The 19,385-nt window shown below is 42.9% G+C and overlaps 1 protein-coding gene across 5 annotated transcripts in view; it reads right to left on the bottom strand.

Moving 5' to 3' along the window:
* fam13b (family with sequence similarity 13 member B) overlaps positions 1-19,385 on the bottom strand; it is an 83,598-nt gene that overhangs the window by 61,022 nt on the left and 3,191 nt on the right. For 3 of the 5 annotated variants that reach the window (XM_084042005.1, XM_084042009.1, XM_084042006.1), the window contains exons 1-2: positions 4,057-4,102; positions 3,604-3,816 (exon numbers count right to left, since the gene is read on the bottom strand). In XM_084042005.1, the coding sequence (XP_083898131.1) occupies positions 3,604-3,816; positions 4,057-4,078 (235 nt within the window). In that variant the 5' untranslated portion in view covers positions 4,079-4,102. Of the gene's footprint in view, positions 1-3,603; positions 3,817-4,056; positions 4,103-8,097; positions 8,252-19,385 lie in introns of those variants that run through there. The other 2 variants (XM_084042007.1, XM_084042008.1) reach the window with 2 other exon arrangements.

The raw sequence follows: 19,385 nt of genomic DNA, 5'->3' as shown, positions 1-19,385 counted from the left end.
CGATATGTTCTACATATGGTGGCTGAACAGAAGATTAAATGCTCTTGAAAAAATATGATACATTTGACAAATACGTTTTCGTCCAGAGTATCAGTTTATTGCTGATGGTGTGCAACTTGATTGAGTAGAAACGGTTAAACTGTAATTCACTTTGACCTTTATTCTTTTTATGCCATTTATTTTCTAATCTTTTTTTAATCTTTATGCACATTTGTGATGCATTTAAATGTTGAATAGCCTCTGTGTATGAAATGAACTATACCTTGTCTTCTCAAACCTCTCTTTGTCGTCTTTCTCCATTGTAATGAAACACATCAAAAAACTAAAGATGCAAGAACGGTTTCACAAATGTGTGCATGACACCGGTGTCTTTTCAAAAAAGAAAATACTTATTTTTTGAAAATGTCGGGAAAAAAATTATAATGTATATACAAAACGTAAGCAAGGGATAATGCATGGGGAGGTAGTCATTATTGAAATTTAAAGCCCGACAGGGCGATTAACCACCGAGGCGCAGCCGAGGTCGTTAATCGCCCTACTTACACGGCTACTTAATAAATACATAAATACATTTACCCAAAAGTAACAACAAAACGAAGTATTTCCTTGCTTACGGCAATGAAAGTATTCCATAAGTATTGGGCTGGGCGGACAAGTTCGCCTCGCAAAAACAAATGACGAAATGGAAAAAAACTCGCCCCAAAACACACTCGCCCCCCATTCTATTTACTGCCGATTTGCCTGTAATACCGCCGGATTTGCCCCGGGGCGACTGTGTTTTGGGGCGAGCGTTTTGGTATTCCCCCGTTGTTGTGCCACGATAAACAAGGAAGCGCAGTGGATCAAATAGAATGACTTCTCGGTTATTGCATCGTCTATTTCTCACTTCAAATGTTTTCAAAAACATTCTTGAGAGCAACGTTTAGTTGTAAATGACATTGTTTGTTTGTTTACATGGCTGTCATGTTGGATAAAGCATATAACCAAGCAGCACAGGTTGACATGAGCAGGTGTTCTGAGTCTCTGATTACACAGCGGTCCGTTATAGAGCTCATCGGTCATTATCCAGAAATAATGACCGATGACTGACCAATCAGAATCGAGCATTCAACCAAGCTGTGTAATAAAAGGGGATATTTGCTCGTGATAAAAATGGGTGCTGCCTGACCCATTGTTTGTGAACCACTGGTTTAATCACAAAGAACACCTGAAGCATCTTTACTTTCAAGGTCAAGGTTCTGTTTATTTGTCGCCCATAGGAGAAATCTGTCTCATAGTAAAAGACCAAGACACATTTCTTAGTCTTGAATTTAGCTAATTTTTTCCAGTCTGTCTCTTCTGATGTGCAATCTGAATGTCTGAAATATCGCCACGGCTCACAATGTTTCGGTTGAAAGAATACAATCTTACCAAATACAACACCATGTGGGCTGCGATCCATGTGATACAACCTGACATACACAGACCAGACCAAAAATGGAATTAGCCTAACATCAAAACAACACTGGACCAAATACACAAAAACACACTACAGAACTCACTCCCGAAAGTCTAACCCAGAGGCATCACCCTGAGGATTCACAGTAAAATCCTCAGTGTGCTACGTTGTGAGCCTTTAGACAGATACACTGTTGTGTGGTTAAGTGGTTAAAGTCCAGTTGAGTTTCCCCGCTGACCTGACATTTGGTTAAATCATTCTCAACACAAACAAAGGTCATCTCTTTTGTGTAAGCAGTCCCATTTCCACAAATATTTGAAGAAGTATAGCATTAGAACACTCATCAGTACAGGAATGTCATTCTTCCAAATCTATTCCTGTTCTACAATTTGAACCACTGACAGAGTGAAAAGGCTAATGATGGATAACCTTAACAAACACTGTGGGTAATCTGTCGTTAACATGACCCGAAATTATAAAAAGTTTAAGGCCTGTTGCCTCAGAGAACTGCACTGTTTTTATTTGTGCACTGGACGTGTTCAGAAACTCTTGACCATTATTTACCAGGACATATTTCTTGACAATTTAGCCAGATTCAGCAAGGATGTTTCTTGAAATCTTGAGGATATGTCTGGAATGAGGCATTTAAGTGGAAGCAGGAAGACTCAGGGCCCTACCCAGTGCAAGCGGCACTGGGTGCAGTGCAACTGTGAGTGCTATTTTACAACCGACGCAGTTGTCATTTTTACAGCCAGCGCCCACGTTGTCTAAATCAGTGGTTCTCAAACTTTTTCATGTCAAGGACCCCCAAAATGACGTGTATTTGGCCACAGACCCCCATCTCAAAATATTTTGTTCCAGGGACTACCAGAAGCAAAGATTTGAGTTACAAATGTTCGCTTAAAAAAATACATATATCAATTTGCTACATTTTTCAAAAATAGCAGATCTACAAGCTCATAGCACTTGGTGCCACGCTATGAGCTTCAATATCTGCTATTTTTGAAAAGCAAAAACTATAAAATATGGTTAAAGTGGTTAAAATGTTTGTGACACTATATTACCTAATTTTGCTGGGGACCCCCTGGTACCCCTCCAAGGACTCCTGGGGGTCCCCGGACCCCACTTTGAGGAACCAATGGTCTAAATAGCGAATGATCTTGTGCCTATTCAACACCCACAGGCATGTTGATCTTAAAATTAGCCGTGGTCTGATGCAATCAGGACTCACCGCTATGTTACGAGCAGATATGCTCTTATTATTTTAACCGGTCACCATCAAATTTGGGGCTCCTGATGCATGTAGCGTGCAGGCATCCATCCTGATTTAAGTGTGAGAGTGAGCATATGTGTATTAAGTTCATACTTGAAGATAACACTGCTCTCTCTTGGATATGAGAGCAGTGTGGAAGACTACAGGTGGAAGACGTGAATTTTGACAAGCCGCATGGCATCTGGTCTGTTTCAACCAAAATCCATTTGAATTCAACAGAATAACACCCATGTTCAACGGATAACATGACTGAGGGACTCCACATTGAGTCTAAAAAAATAATAAATGACCTGGGCCTATTATCAATATATTGCATTAGATACTGTAAGTGTTTTCTTTGCACCGAGACGAGTGGTGAGGAGAGGGGGAGGGAGAGAGAAGGGATAAAACATACCCATGATGACTAATTCAGAGGTTTAATACATCCCCAACCTCAGCAACTAGATAACGCACTAACTATAGGATAAATAGCGTTATCTGGCTAAATTGGCCTAGATCGTCTAAAAAGGGCCCTCAGTGTCACTGGCTGTTTTGACAGAAATCCCTAGACAGGAATTTGTTTAAAGTACAGAAACATTTGTGTCAGCGCTGGATTGATACAGTCAGAAACTCATCATTGGCCACGATATTTGTCCACTTTGTCATAGTAGTCCAATATCGGTTGATTTCGATCCACAGTTATAAATGCGAGTCCCCCCCCCCCCCGCAAAAAAAAAAGTTTCGCTATGATAAATGATTCTTAAACGATATTGTTCAAATGCCACCACATCAGAGTCACTCTGTCATAATCTTAAAATAAACTAACCATGACTGAGTTAAGCGGCTAGCACAAGAACATCTGTAATATCACTGTTTAAGACACTTCATTAGTGTGTGTGCGTGCGTGACGTACCGTGCTCGTCAATGTAGTCGACGATGTGTTTGACCAGCACAGGGACCTCGTGCCCACTCAGGGTGTGCGCGTGGGTCACCTCCTCCAACGGAACGCCAAACACCCGTGTGCTGCCGGCTGAGCTCCTGCCCTCGTTGCCTGGCAATGGAGACACGCTCTTCCTCATGGCCTCCTCCTCCTCCTCCTCACCACAGCCCCACCAAGACCTCACGTCTACAGGGAGCGAAAGAGAGGGGGAGAGAGAGAGAGGGGCGAGAAAGAAAGAGAGAAGGAAAAAAGAAAAAAAGTTGACAAGATTAACATCATAAGCGAAAGAGACAGATGGAGAGTGTGACGGAGTGAAGAGAGAAAAACAATAGTGACGGTTAGTATTGTTGTGAGTGGAGAAAAGGACAGAGAGTGCCCGAGTCTATAACTAACAACAACATCCCATTCCCCTTCGGTCATACTCACACTGCAAGTCACACAACCTCATCCCTGAGCTCAGAGTCACACTGAAGACAACACAGAGAGAAGCATGTAACTAATGGCACACTGGCAGAGAGAGAGAGAGAGAGAGAGAGAGAGAGAGAGAGAGAGAGACGGAGATAAGAGCTAGTCCCCTCCTCTTATGTCCACAAACAAAAACAACCACAACCACACACACACTCTCATAACATCAAGGAAGGGCGGATCTAACAATTGACCGCCCCCTGCAGTCATGTGACACAGAGATTGTGGGAGGAGGAGAAGAGAGAGAAGCTGCTAAAAGCTTACAGGTGAGCAGCACCTGACCAGGCTAGGAGGCGGATGAAAGGCAGAACGAGGAATTTGCAATTAGCCAACTGGATCTCAACGTCTGGTCTGTTACTCTGAGAAATTTGTTACACCGTGTGAGTTACAGACCCATAAGGGTCTATTTGGACCCCTGGTGGTCCCCGTAACCGACGTGCAACTGCTGTCATGTGTAGTTGGTCATGATCAACAGGTGCACAGTCAGACCCCTAACCTCTGTGTTTGTTAACCACATCAATCTGGTGTCACTATTTTGACCATGTCATTAGACGAACTGTCTCTAAAATAACATAGCTTATAAGTATTATAGAAAAAAACAGATTCATGTGTGTCATATATATACATTACTGTATGTCAAAAAGCTCTCTAGTCTAGGCAAATTGACACATTCATGCAACATATCTGAATTGAACTGGCAGAACTGTGCTTGCATTATGAGACTTTTCTGATGAGTTTTACCTGGCTCTCCTCTCCCCCACAGTAAAAATACAGAGTTATACATTTAACCACTTAAAACTCTTTATCGTTGCTGTCGGGCAGAAACCTCTTATCTCCATATTATAACTTGTTGTGTTTTTTCGTAAATTAACGCCCTACTTGATCATACTACATCGTCACACAAAAGTATCAAAAGTAGCAGATCCACAAGCTTGAAACGCGGCTCGAAGCGACGCGCTTTGAGCTTGTAGATCTGCTACTTTTGCCATTTTTTTATTTAAATCGTGAAAAGTAATAGTTTTGGACATATGAGGTTTCCACCCGACAGACGATACACTTCGTTCACCAGGGTCCACCAGGGGTCTATACTTGGCCCCCCTCCCTTTCATCCCTCTACACCACCAAATCTCGTTGGCGAAAATAGCAGATCTACAAGCTCACAATGCAGAATGCATCAAGGCGGGTTGTGAGCTTGTAGACCTTCCAATTTCTCTAAATATACTGTATGCCTATTATTATGACATGCCCAGAATAGGATGCTAGGATTTATATGGTCAACTCTGAGAGTGTTAAACTCTGAGTTAAAAGTGACACCTGCGGAACCATTTTGACACTCTAAAAGTGTAAAAGAGCTGCATCAGTCCGTAAATAATCTCTCAAAAGACACATTCAGAGCTCCGCAGCTGAATCTGTCGGCAACTCCAATTACAACGTGTAGAGTTGTTGTTATTAGGAATTAAAACAAAAGGAGCACCACCAGAAGAGGAGGGCTGAAGCAGTGTTAATTATGTTGACTAAAACTAGACTAAGACTTTCAGATGACTAAATTAGGACTAAAACTAAATGGTGTGTTATTCAAAAGACTAAGACTGAATTTGCTCTCAAAATTAACACTGGGCTGAAGGAGAGTGAACGGGCCGACATCCGGTCTCAATTATTATCATAATTTTTCTCGATTGGTTCCCAGATTGGTACCCAGATTGCTCCATAAGTATCACAGAAATCAAAGATCCGACCATTTCATTCTTTTGAGTCGAATTCAACAAAGGAGATTTTAGTTTGTAATATAAGAGAGTTAAAATGCTTCAACACTCTGGTCTCACTCTCAGTGGTCATCAGTCACACTTGATGGTATGCGGTATGACAGGACTGTAACTTCTCTGCTCTCGTCACGTGAAAAGTGTCACCTTCTTCACAGCGGCGCAAAACCAGTTTAAACCGGTTGAGTTTGTCCAACAGCAGCCGGACAGAATTAACTTTTAAAACATGGATGTCAGACAGTCATGTACTTGCCACCAGTGCTTGTGGTTTTACACGTTTGTGCGCATCATCTGAAAACACACTGGACAGTTGGAGGCCTAAGCCAGTACTTACTGTAAACCTACTAGTCTGTAGTGATGACTTTCAAAAGCTGTCACGTAAAACATTCAGAGAAGAGTACCATCATTTAAAAGGTGCAGTAAGTGATATAGTTTGTGTTAAATGAAGAGTTAAATAGTAATCATTGCTATAGTGTGTGTTCAGTAATAAGAGTCTCCCAGTCTCTCTAGGTATTTGTTAAACAGAAAAGGCATTTTCAGGTCGGTACACCAATTTGATCCAATCTGGAGAGAGAACTCATACAGAATACAGGATAAACAATGAACGTGGAAGTAATTACACAAAGAAATGAGCTGACAAAATTGGAACTCTAACACAATAACATTGAAGCTCATGAATGGGTACTCTCTCCTGATTGGATGACATTGGCGACCCCCTGAAATGTATTTTCTGATATAGAGAGAGAGCTAGAGAGACAGGGAGAGCCCTGTTATTGACCTATCAGATTATAGCTTTTAAACAAAGAACATTTTGTTTTAACTATAAAATATCACTTACACTTCCTTTAACCACATTCAACCCGGTCTCCCTGTTTTGGGAATGTCATTTAAGGTGAAGAAAGAAAGTGTTGTGAGCTTGTACATCTGCTGTCTTTGAACATTTTTGAAAAATCTCACTAAGTACTGATTTAGAAGGCATTTGTAGAATCGGCCTCAGGTCTTAATGGGTTACGGTGATGAAAGAAAGTGCAGTGAGCTCATAGATCGGCTATTTTTGTGCAAAAACAGAGCATAAAACAGGGCTGTGGTTACGCTGTTCTGCATGAAGATGAGTGACCCAACAGGACTGATCTCTCCCTCTTTGTGTGTGTGTGTGTGTGTGTGTGTGTGTGTGTGTGTGTGTGTGTGTGTGTGTGTGTGTGTGTGTGGGAAGAGAGGGAGTGAGCAGTTGTTGGCATGTACATTTGTGAGAATGAATAATGTTTTGTTTCATGACAACGTCCAGTGTTGAGTGCACCTGTCTGTTTCATAATGCACAGTGTCTCAACAGGATCTTCTGTTCTATTATGTGTCATTTTTAGAGCTGTACAAAATAATTAAAAGTTTAAAAGTTTCATTCATAATGTTGATGTTGCATCTATTAATGTTTAACCCATTGAGACCTGAGGCTGATTCTAAATCTAAATCCTGACCTAAGTTTTCTGAAAAACAAAAACCCCAAAAGGGGTTCCCGTCTTGAAAGGTATAGTTACAAATAGGGGTTCCCGCCCTAAATGGGTTAAAGTATTACTTCATCTCAGGCTGATGGTAGGATTGGCAGATTCTAGCCCACATCTACTCCACGACGTGTGACGCCTGTGGGAGTGTCGCAGATGAGCTTAGTGGGTGTGTCACAAACTCGCAAATAAGATAAATAGAAATTAAAATGACTTCTGTATGGAAACAGTAGAGAATATTAATAACGTTTGTAGGTTGTAGGCGTGAAATTAAGAATGACTTGTTCTGTAAAAGGTCAACATTTTCAAGTGTTAGGCCTGTAGGGCTGCAACTATCGATTCTTATTCTTTATAATCGACAATCAATTCGATTGGATGTGTTACCATGGTTATATATGTTACAGAATGATTGGAAAACCAGTCAAATTGAAAAAGGAGTGCTCGTTTTCTTCAAGTTCACCACCCGGGGGGCGGGGCCCGTAAACGCGTGCGAGGCGGTGTTGACGTCTCGGAGGTACCGAGACTAGGGGGGACGATGATTCTGTCCCTATCGGGGCATAAGTCCGGCGGTGCTTTGCTCTGCGGTGCCTCTCGTGGCTCAAGTTGCCTTCAGACGGTGCGCCTCCGTCGGTGAAAGCGAGTGCACCTTTTTCAATCTAACTGGTTTTCCAATCGTACTGTAGCATATACACTGTTGTGTGTGTGTGTTTGCATGTGCACGTCATCATGGTCATATTCTTACTCACCGTGTAGCAGTGAAAGTGTGTCCTATCCTCTCCTCCCCTAGCCAGTGAACCAGTCAGTCATCTATGGCTGCTTCAGGTTGTGGCAGAAGATGAGCCTATAATTCCTCATTGACGGACTGCTAATCCCTCGAGCAGGATCCTTCACCAGGCTACACTGAAAAAAAATGTAGAGAAACAGAGAGAGGGGAGGGGGGGGACAGGAAGGTAAAAATTAGCCTCACACAATTTATTGACGTGACAAAACGACGACATAGCAACCCAATACAAAACCAAAGTTTACATGAACCAAATGAAGGAAACAGACTAGGGTGCATTGGACAGTACAGTATGTACACATGACACCCCAACAACAGTACAGCGAAGCAGCAGGTAACCATCAGGCATACAAATCAACAAGTCCTCTTGAAAAGGACTGTGTGTGTCCTTTAGAAGAATAGTACAAAGGGGAGCTGGAGCCAGGTGTATACTGTAGCCCGGCCTCTCTGGCCTCCTCGCTTCACTTCGTTTTACTGCCAAGAACTACAAAAATGACAAGGGTAACTTTCTCCTCTCCATCCTAACCTCCCTCCATCTCCTCCAGTCTCTACTTTGCTCCTCCTCTACCTCCCTCCCTCTACTTCTCCCCTTTCCTCCTTCCCTCTCCCCCTTTCTTTACCTCCTCTCCCGCTGCTCAGCCACACTCTTCAGTCCATTACTGCTCTCTGGTACGTTTCACCATTACTGCTCTCTGGTACGCTTCACCTCCGTCTTCCACTCTGCCCTCACTCTTTTTCACCTCCTCGTCTCTCCTCAATTTCCCCCTCCTCCTCTACTCTGAAATCCCTCCCTTCTTGCCCCCCTCGCCATGATACTTGAGCCATTCAGGCTGTCCTGGAGTCAGCTGGAGGTGAGGGCACGATACAATAATTAAACTGACAGAGTCAGCTAAGAAACTTTGTGTGCGCACGTTGCATGTGGCCTCCCTGTGTGCGTGTGTTATGTGTGCCCACACTGTCACTTCGAATCTGTATTCTGTATCCCGCCTTCGGTGCGGGTGCGTACGTGCATCAGCTTGAGACAGTGTGTTCTGCGGTTGTCAGTGCAGTTATGTCATCCTTTCCAGAAACGAGCCTACGGCAAAATATCTTTCTATAGAGATCGAAGGAGAAAGTCAATGTTTCAAAGTCAAAGAGAAGAGGTGGTCCAATTGACATACTTCAAACAAATGTAATCTGTGTAATCTAATCAAACCAAAAATAATAAAGGATAAGATTAGTCTGTCAAATAAATGGTGAGGTGTATTGGATTCAACCTGGACTGGAGACATTGCTAGTATGGGTCCACACACACTTTAGCCCCCCAAGGCTACTGAAGCAGTGCAAATCTGATGTGTTTGTTGTGCTCTCCGCCTGTGGACCCGGAGCTCTGCTTCCTCAATGCCCAAGGATGGTTTATAATTTAACATCACCATGGAAATAGACCATTTAAAAACATCACTATAACCTTGTTTCCTCTCTCTGCTTCAGTTTTACCCTCGCTTCTCTGCCACATTCTCTCTTTCCTTTTAATTGAATGGAAGTTGCGAAGATGTTCCATTCATGCATGTGTATACCACTAATGCAAATAGATGCAAACACCAATCTCAAGTCAATTTGGGTCAATTTGTTTCACTCCCAGAGTTAACGGAGGATTTATGCGCTTATATGCATGTGGATCTGCTTGTGTGTTTTTCAGTGCCTGGACAGTGGCGTACATTTGATGCTGCCCTTCCATTGCACCCTTAGTATCAGTAGTCTAGATGTTAATAATTAGTGTGTGACTTTTCTGCTCTTCCGTTCTCCTTTTTGAGCCTCTTCTCTTCCTTCCTGCCGCTGGTTCATCATTCTTGCATGCATTACGTAAGTCACCTGACCTAGTTCGGCAGTGTCTGTCTGCATCACCTCCACCATGTCAAGAGGAGAGACATAGACTGGCCTAGAGCTTTTGAGGACAGAAAAAAAAGGGCAGAATCTTTCCATTTTCTATCCAACTTTCTTGCTCTCCTTTTATGTCTCTGTCTGCCCGCTTCTCTACAAGTTCATCCCTCTCGCTCTCACACTATTCTTTTTCTTCTAACAAAGGGTGCTTTCTAACTCCCAATCAGGAGTCAAGAGGCTGTTGTGTTGTCCAGCTAACTGCTAATTAAGCACTCACTACCAACGATACAATAAGGCAGATTGTCTACGTCCCAGACATCTTCAATGACCCGTCATTTTTGTTATAATCAGAGGCCTGAGGCAGAGTAACCAGCATGAATGGCACCTTGCTGGTGGAGTGCCAACACATTAAGTGACTAGAATAAAAAAATATCAACCATGGTGGTGATCAGTTGTGGAACTGTATCCTGTAATAATATTATCATTTTAGCATCCATAGTCTTACAAATGCAGCCAGTCAGGCTTTTACAGAGGCAATTGCACATTATATAGTGTATGAGGGACCTCTTAAGATTCCCCATTTATTATTTTAGAATGTTTAATTTTTTATTTTATTTTCTGCAGCCTTTTATGATTTTATGATTAATATTTATTACCATATGAGAAGAGCCCCAACCAGGCGTCATAGGTGTAATGGGTGCATCTGTATGTGCAAACATACTTTCTTACTGCAGACAATACTGAACTGAAGCAAATCTAAACTACTAATGCTGACAGATAAGGGAAACTCCCCCTACACACACACACACACACACACACACACACTTCTCACCCTTTTAAGGACTAATGCATTAATCCTCGTCTGTGAACTCAAGGGAAGCTCAGTATATTATCTGTATATGGCCTTTTAGGGACAGGATTAATTCTTCAGTGAAGTAAGGATATTATGTCCAAATCCACCAGACAACTTTCTCATTGCTCAAGACAACTAGGCAGATAGAATGTGGTATATCTTTAGTTGTATTGTGAATCACTAATAGAAGCATCTGTTAAGGCTTACAGACCTCTTAGGGATCCCACCAAGGAGTCCTTCAGAATAACACTAAAGGGAATATTCTCACTGTATTTTGGATCTGGTCTGTCTAACTTCAAATAAACTTTACTTACAGGTTATTGAAAAGGTATTGTTTCGGTTGCGTAATCTTTAAGACAAAATCCTGGCAAAACCTGTTAACGGTTAAGGCTTGTGCATAAGCCTCTTTGAAAGGCAAATCCTGATATTGGAACTCAAATTCTACTAAACAAATCCAAAGCACAACATTGACTTGCAATTAAAAAAATCACAGGACGCTGCACTTTTTCCTAAGAGGTAAATGTGTACTAAACTCCTCAAACCTGGTTCAGAGTCAGACCAAGGATTCACCACTTTAAGCCCGATTAATACTTCATTGTATGAGGCTGTTGTGCACCTAGTAGCTGACCTACAACCTCACAACAACGCGTCGTGGATGCAGCCGATTGTGAGCTAATACAGGTATGCTATATCGCAGCGGTCTGAATTACCCTTAATTAGCATGTACTGTGCAGTTCTGTACAGAAACTCTCATCTATGAATTTCAACAATGAAAATAGTTGAAATGGTTACGAGTTGTATTTGCATGTAATGTGCTATAAAAAACATTCTGCCAATGCAACACAGCCCTAAATATTTTCCCCTCAAATTCCGCCCTGTGCTGGATGAAAACTGACCCTTAAATGTCTCAGAATCAGCGGATTTGCCCGCTAACGAAACGTTTTAGAATGGCTGTGTGTTTCTGTCTGTCTAGGCGGTGCCTTAATCCCACATATCATGCGCGACAACCTTCTGCTACACAATGAGAAGCACTGTTAGAGAGAGACTAAAGAGAAGAAGCTGGGAAGAGAAATAAGAGGAGAAAGAAAAGGAAAGGAGAGAGGGGAGGGGGGAGAGAAATGAGTCATTGGCAGATAAAAAGGGAAAACCGAAATAAGAGTGGTGAGCGAACAGAGAACTAGAGTGTGAAAACCATTTAGTTATTATTGTTTTGATGTTTTCCTTCCTGTTCTTCCTAGTAGGTCCACTTTGCCCTTTATGTGTTGCGAATGTGAAGAACAACCACCATGTGTGTCCATCCAAATGCATCACAAATCAGACTTGATTTCCCTGTGTGATAGCAGACACCTGTGCATCTGCTCTCTCGTTGCACACTGAAGAATTCCTGTGTGCAAAGAATCACATTATTTTAAGGACTTGCATCGTTCCCGACTTGCATGGCCCCAAGCAGGCAATATGTAGTATGTAGTTATTTATCAGTTAGTTATGACTTATAACTAACTGATAAATAACTACATACTACATATTGCCTGATCGGTAGATCCATTACCACTGGGAGTCTGGGTTCGTCTCCCGCTTGGGACAATACTTTTTCAAACAACCGCAGACTTTTTTCGCCGATAAAGTATAGTTTTGGACCATGACGGAGGCGCGCCGACTCAGCAGACCTTGAGGCCGAGGAGGCGCACCCAAGCGCGCGTGTCCGCGCCGACGTTCTGCTAGTCGACTAAGCGCCGTCCGAGTTATGTACCGATGGGCATAGAATCGTAAATGATGTTGTGGGGACTGCGTTTGCCCCAACTGCCACTCACTGCACTAACATAGCCCGCCAGCCCTGCCCCCTCGCCCCCTTGTGCTTCAACTGCATGGAAAAAGGCTGTTCGCGGCTGTGACATAGCCACATAACCTAGGTCAAGCTATAGATATGTAGCTTTTGTACTATGTGATAATGAACGGCTGAAGCAGAACCACAGAATGTTGAATGAATTGGTCAATTTAACCAAGTAATTCTTTTAAGGCAATTAATCAATAGCCGTTTCCTTTTTAACATCCATACAATGTACATTACAGCCACTCATTCACACACCGACGGCAGGGGTACCTAAGTAAGGCCCTAATAGGTCGCGGCTTTAAGTGTCTTGCTGAAGGATACTGTCTTAAACACAAAGCCAGGTGGAGTCAGAGATCAAACCGGGAACCTTCCAATTAAGGCCGCTGTCTCTGGACATACGTGGCCCTGTTGGACTGAGAACAAACGTCTTCCTCTCAGCTTTCCAACTCTGTCTCAAAATTGAAAACATGCTCTGAATATGAGCACAGTCCACTGTCATCTGTGTCTGTCCAAATCTGTAATCCTGCACCATTTTATCTTTACTTCTTTTTAAAAGGGGATATGGTGGTGAGCCAGCAAAATGGTAAAGCACGATTAAGTCTAATAATTCAAAAGACAACACATGGAAATCCTTCCTACTTTGATGAGCAAATATCTGGGGTGATGAATGTGCACAGGCAAATGCTGATGCCAATGGCTAAACCCTCTACAGTCAACTGGCCTGGGCCACAAGTCTCTGACCCAGAAACAAACAAGCCCTGTGAACTTTAACCTCCTGGCTAAGCAAACCAACAGGAAGGGAATTAATGCCTGGCATTTGTGTGTTTTTGTGTGTGAGAGGGGTCATTATTTCGAGAGGTAAAAACATGTGCATGACCTCACACAAAAACATGTGTGCGTGCGTGTGTGTGCGCGGTCAAAAAGAATTAAGTTACCACTGATTTCCAAAATATACATGCAAAATGCAGGATCTTTCCATTTCCATCGACAACATCCTGGTGGCTCCTGTTCCAACTGGAACTGTTACTTAGATAACATGGTGTCTAGATGTTAGGCTTCATGTTTACCTGGTATCCTAGTTACTTTTTAGCACTCAGGAGTAATTGTTTTCTTTGCACTCTACCTGACCAGTTACCCTGTCATTTGTGACGACTTTGTAAATGGCCAACAGTCTAATAATTGCCTAATTTGTAATTGTACACACGCGCACACACACACGTTTACACGCACACAGCAAATCATGGTGTTTAATTAACCACTTGAACCCCAGCGTCTATATCCTGGGTGGAACACAAGCCAAAAATAGCAGCTCAACAAGCTCACAACGCGTCGCGACGTGTTGTGAGCTTGTAGATCAGCTAGTTTTGGCACTGACATTTGGTGAATACTGAAAGAAGCGGTCCGAGTACAGTTGCAACTCTGGTCCGTTTTACTAGTAATAGAGGGTTTAAGTGGTTAAAGCTTGTTGTCCAAGAACTAGTTTGTGCACATATCCCACTGTCTGTCACTGCCTCTCTCATACCAGCTACATACTAAGTAGAATAATAACGTACCTACAGCAGCTAGGGGTCAAGAGTCAACGAGCAGATGTGGTAGGGACTAAAGCTCACTACATACTTCCAACCGACATCCAACGTTTGTTCGTCTGGGTAGGCAATAAATACAAAATGACGTCATTCAGAACATCGGCAGTGACTGAGACTATCAGAACTTTGTTTGGCTGTTCTTGCGCCTTCAAAATGTTCAGACTAGCTGAGGAAAGTTCAGCTACTGTGATTGGTCAGAACTTGGCCAGCACAGCAGCAGTGATAGTTTTGAAGAGAAGGTTAGGAGGTTCTAGTCTCATGAGCCAACCTTCAGGAGGTACAAACACCTCTGTAATCCCTCTCTGAGTCACAATGCATAAACACAACCTATCGCAAGAAATGGCAGAAATTCTGTACATTTGAGACAGAATTTCCACAGCATGTAGGAGGGAGATCCAGCGCTGGCTGTAGTGTACACTGCTTCACTGGCTCGAGACGTGCTGTGGTGTTGCTAGGCAGATTCATTGAGCTATATGTGCCTCAGAGCTGAGTTCTGAGGCCTCTCCGAACATAATTTGGTATGGCAAACTGAAAAAGGTTCTTGTTCAGTTGGACTCTTGCCGCTTTAACCCTGACACTAGCTGAGGTCAACATCAAAGAAACCCAGCAAAGCTTTCACTATTACCCAAATAGTAATAGTATTACACAAATCCAAAGATTGTGCAAAGCTCGACATGTGTCTGCTTGTTTTGTCCATCTATCTGCCAATCCAGTTGTCTATATTTGTGTTTCTGTCACATCCACCACTCTTGTTTGCAAGCATTGGAGAAGTCTTAACATCTCTTAGGAGAACATCAATTATAGGACACGGCAGTTGACTTTTCTCACCAGCATATTCTAATACCACATAATCTTTATTCTTACCAATCTTGACCTTGCTGCACAGTAGCCTCAACAGAATCTATTTTGTTCTCCTACACGCACACAAGATAAAGACAGAACACTACACAAACGCTTGTTAAATTTCAACATTTAGCATAGCAAAAGAAGTATACAATCCTTTTGTGTCTGTCTACTCGTTTATCTACCAGTCAACCTATTTTTGCCAATAACCTTTTGTCTGTCTGCATGGTCAAAAATCTCATTACTGCTCTTATTTGTATTTAATCGGCTGCCTCTGCTATCTGTTGCAAACAAAGCTACCTCTGATAGGGGCTTATGAACACATACTGTAATCGGAGCACAAAGACTACCAGACAGACAGACTAATGGCTCAAGGTTTATTTACAGTGCAGGAGCGATAGAGAGAGAGAGAATGAGAGGGGAGAAACCTGTGGTATTTATCTGATCGAGAGAAGCCAATAGAGGTAAAAGAAGAGGCCAGAAGGTGAGAGGCATGCAGCCATGTAAAGAAACTAGTTGTAGGGGTGGAGATAGATAATGCAACGGGGGAATCCATAGCACACATGCATGTTGTAATACAATATCAATATTTTGCCATCGTTGTATTGATTATTTACCACGATTATTTAGCACGGTTGATTTTGAAATGGTTTTGAGTTGTAATTTTTTGTACCATCCTTAGATGACAGAATGACTAACAGGGTGCCCGGTGTCCTCCAGTGAGAGCATGGTGCTCTTCCAAACCCAGGTTAACACCTTGATGACTTACCACTGCAGGAGAGAAGCCTCTGGCAGGATGCCAGAGGCTTCTCTCCTGAAGCCCTTCGTGTCCCTTTCACCTTTCCTTTGTTCTATTTCAATAAAGACAAAATACAAAAGGGGAGTGGACTGCCCACTCTGCAGAAGAGAGGAAAAAAGACTAATACGGCAAGATACTAAAGTGTATTTTGTCCTTGACTAGCAGCAGCAGCATCAGCATCCTGCCCTAGCCTAGTTTGGCTGCTGCACCCAGCCTCTCCCGTCAGTGATAAATTAATAAGCACATGTCTTCAGGGGATGGGAACTTTACGAGGCCGCCTTATCTCCAGCCTTCGCCTGGCAACCACACTACCTTCCTTTCTTGTACTTTTTTAAAAACAATTATGAGAGAATCCAATCAAAGAAAGGGATATTCCTGTGTCATCACAAAGTACAGTATAGCGCAAAAAGACTGATGGGTAGAAAAGAGAAGTCACAAACAGGTGGGAGGGGCCTTGTGTGCTGGCGGAGCACATTTCAAACTCACAGCTTCTTCAGGATGTTACAGAATTGAGCATTCCCATTATTTATATATAGAAGCATAGTAGCAAAGGCTATTCTAATCTAGCCATAGTAGCTCAGCATGCTAAAGCCTCACATCCTGGCCAGGTTTCCCCCAGGAACAGTATGTACTGGTTGGTGCCGGTGCTAAGAGAGATTCTGAGGGGAAAGCCTGACCCTGTCCAATATGGCTCACATGCCCTGTCACATGATTTCGCTTCTCTCTGATAGTTCTGGTCTCACATATTCCATATCTACTATGCAAATGTGGCACACAACTAATCTTTGATGCACTGAAATAAATAAATGCTGTCGTTTTGCCTACTCTGGTGGTGCGTCACGCTGGACGTGGCACCTGCAAATGTGGGAGTGGAATCATAGTGCATTTTGAATTTGACGTTTGCGTACAATTTGCCTGTCTTCCTGTTCTTGCTATCTGGGTGAAGGGTCACATACGCTGCTGCGCCGCCTGAGGGTTGATTTGCAATCAAAGATTTCTTCATCTTTCCCGAGCACCACAAGGAAACCCATCCTGTGTGTTCCTATGTTTACACCTAAGGCACAATATTTTATTTATTTTGTGTCAAGGACACATTTTATAACCAGGGTTCGCTTTTGGCCCTATTCACAGCCTTATTTGTATTTATATTGTAGTTTAAACACGACTGAATTTGGATAGTACATTGTGATATTACTGACCAGCTTGTTTGTTTATTTTGGATGAAATGACATAGGGTGGTGTGGTTCCACTGCTGCTAAAATAATGAAGACAATTTCTTTGAGTTGATTACCCTTAGCAGAGCTCAGCCACCCTGTCTGAGACAATGACATTCAACCTTATTGATTCAGTATTGACTCCATCTCTCGCTCTCTCACACGAATGGAAATTTCCACACACCCGGCAAGCTCAATACCAGCCAATACCCTTTGCCGGGCTGCAGGAGCTATTGCTCTGTCTCGCTTGTTTTATTTCAGATGCAAAGCAGCATAATGAGGTGACACAATGATGAAATAAGACTATAATACAGGCACATGAATTGTCATGTCTGTAATTGAAAAAGAAGAAATAAAGACTTACTTCAATACACAGAAAAATACCTTGGACTCAATTAACATGGGAGCAAATAGCTTACACAGGACAGAACGTGTCAAGTCACATCCATCTGTGTGTGTGTGTGTGTGTGTGTGTGTGTGTGTGTGTGTGTGTGTGTGTGTGTGTGTGTGTGTGTGTGTGTGTGTGTGTGTGTGTGTGTGTGTGTGTGTGTGTGTGTGTGTGTGTGTGTGTGTGTGTGTGTTCAAACAGCAGCTGTGAGACAATAAGCTGACAACTGAGCGCAGCGAGCTCCATGTAAACAGTGACAAAGCAAACAGTGACAGTGCACATCCAGGGCTTGGCTGACAGCACATACAGGAAGTATAAGCGGCTTAACAAGAGAACACCCAAGCCTCAAGACCACGCTACATGATCTACACTAAGTTACAGAAGGTGCAGCTTCTGGTGTAGGCCTATGCTCAGCATGATGCCAATTTCCACTACTACTTATGTGCTGGCTGTACTCTGACCTGGTTGGTTTCAGAGCCAACTTATTGGAGACAGGCAACTGTGCCTGTAAAGTAATATATAGTTATTTATGACCGCGTCGGGCGCCGCAACGGGACCTGCGGGGGGGGGGGGGGGGGGGGGGGGGGGTGACGACCTCAAAACAGGACGTGCAATAACCCCAAGTTTGCAACTACTTTCGCCTGCGCCCTTCACCGGGTATGGTCTAGTGCATGTAATGCATGCAACCCCAAGCTGCTTAAATGGAGCTGTGCTGTTGCCAGGGAGAGGACTGAATGTGGTTGTACAGGGCAGACACCTTGTGTGAATGGTTTTAACAATATAACCAGCAGGTCATGTTTTTTTTCCCCACATCATTTGCTCAACCAATACCCAAATCCAGAAATAGAGGTAAAAATAAATAATCATAATAAACTTGACGTGACACATTACACAGTAACAACACAAAAAATGGTTGTATTCACAGTCTGTAAACAGTAAACAGCCATCACCAAGCGTGTGACCTGATGTGTTCAGTGGTTCTCTCAACTTGGGAGGCTGGGAGTGTGTTCCACCCACATCTCATGGTAGTAGGCTTTTTTTTGGTGATTTAAATCGATTGAAGGGAAGGTCGCAGATGTTTTTTTCCTACGCCAAGAAAAATGTCTGACTGGTTCCTGCATAGCTTATCTGTCCCTCTATGTGTGTGCATCTCTCTCTATCTTTGGTCTTTGGATAGCTTTCAGCAGATGCTAGCAGGTTGCAGGCCAGCCATTTAAAACCTGCTGAGTCTTCTGTTAAGATTGCCGCTAACTACAGTAACCAACCAACCAGCTGCCCCAGCAGGGCACTTTTCAATCTGCTCTAGATCCTCGGCCTGACAACAGTGAGTTGGTGCAACAGCCTGAAAAGGTACATTTTTAAAAAGCTTTTCACCCAAGTGGAACTTTAACGCACTAGCTAGGTATTCTGCACGACACAAAGCTACTTTTTCTTTTTTAAGAGGCCTAAAACACCATTCCCTCAAAAAGGAGGAAAAAAGTGCAGTCTCTTGCTATATGGAAATTGCAGTAGTCAATACTGTAACATCAATATTTTTTCAATTAACTGTGCAACCCAACACCAATAAATAAGAATCTTCCTAGCATTCTCGATTATTTCAGCTGCCACATCTCCATTTACTGAACCTTTGGGCTGGGTCAGCACCATGCCGCTGTGAAACTCTGCAGCTTCCAGGGCCCCTTTGTGCCTCCTTATTCAGTCCTATCTGGCTTAACACACACTGTAAGTTGAAGTTCATGCTCTAGGTTTCAACAGCAAACATATTGATAAAGCACTATCAGTATCCACCTCTAGTCTTCAGCACATTTGCCGCACAACTGCCCCTTGCCTTGCACTTAAATTATATTAAAGATCCTGGAGGGTATTGTGCTCAAAACAC

Source organism: Gymnoscopelus microlampas, assembly GCF_963454915.1.
Source record: "Gymnoscopelus microlampas genome assembly, chromosome: 18".
Taxonomy (NCBI): Eukaryota; Metazoa; Chordata; class Actinopteri; order Myctophiformes; family Myctophidae; genus Gymnoscopelus; species Gymnoscopelus microlampas.
This window is presented reverse-complemented; position numbering and strand designations above follow the sequence as displayed.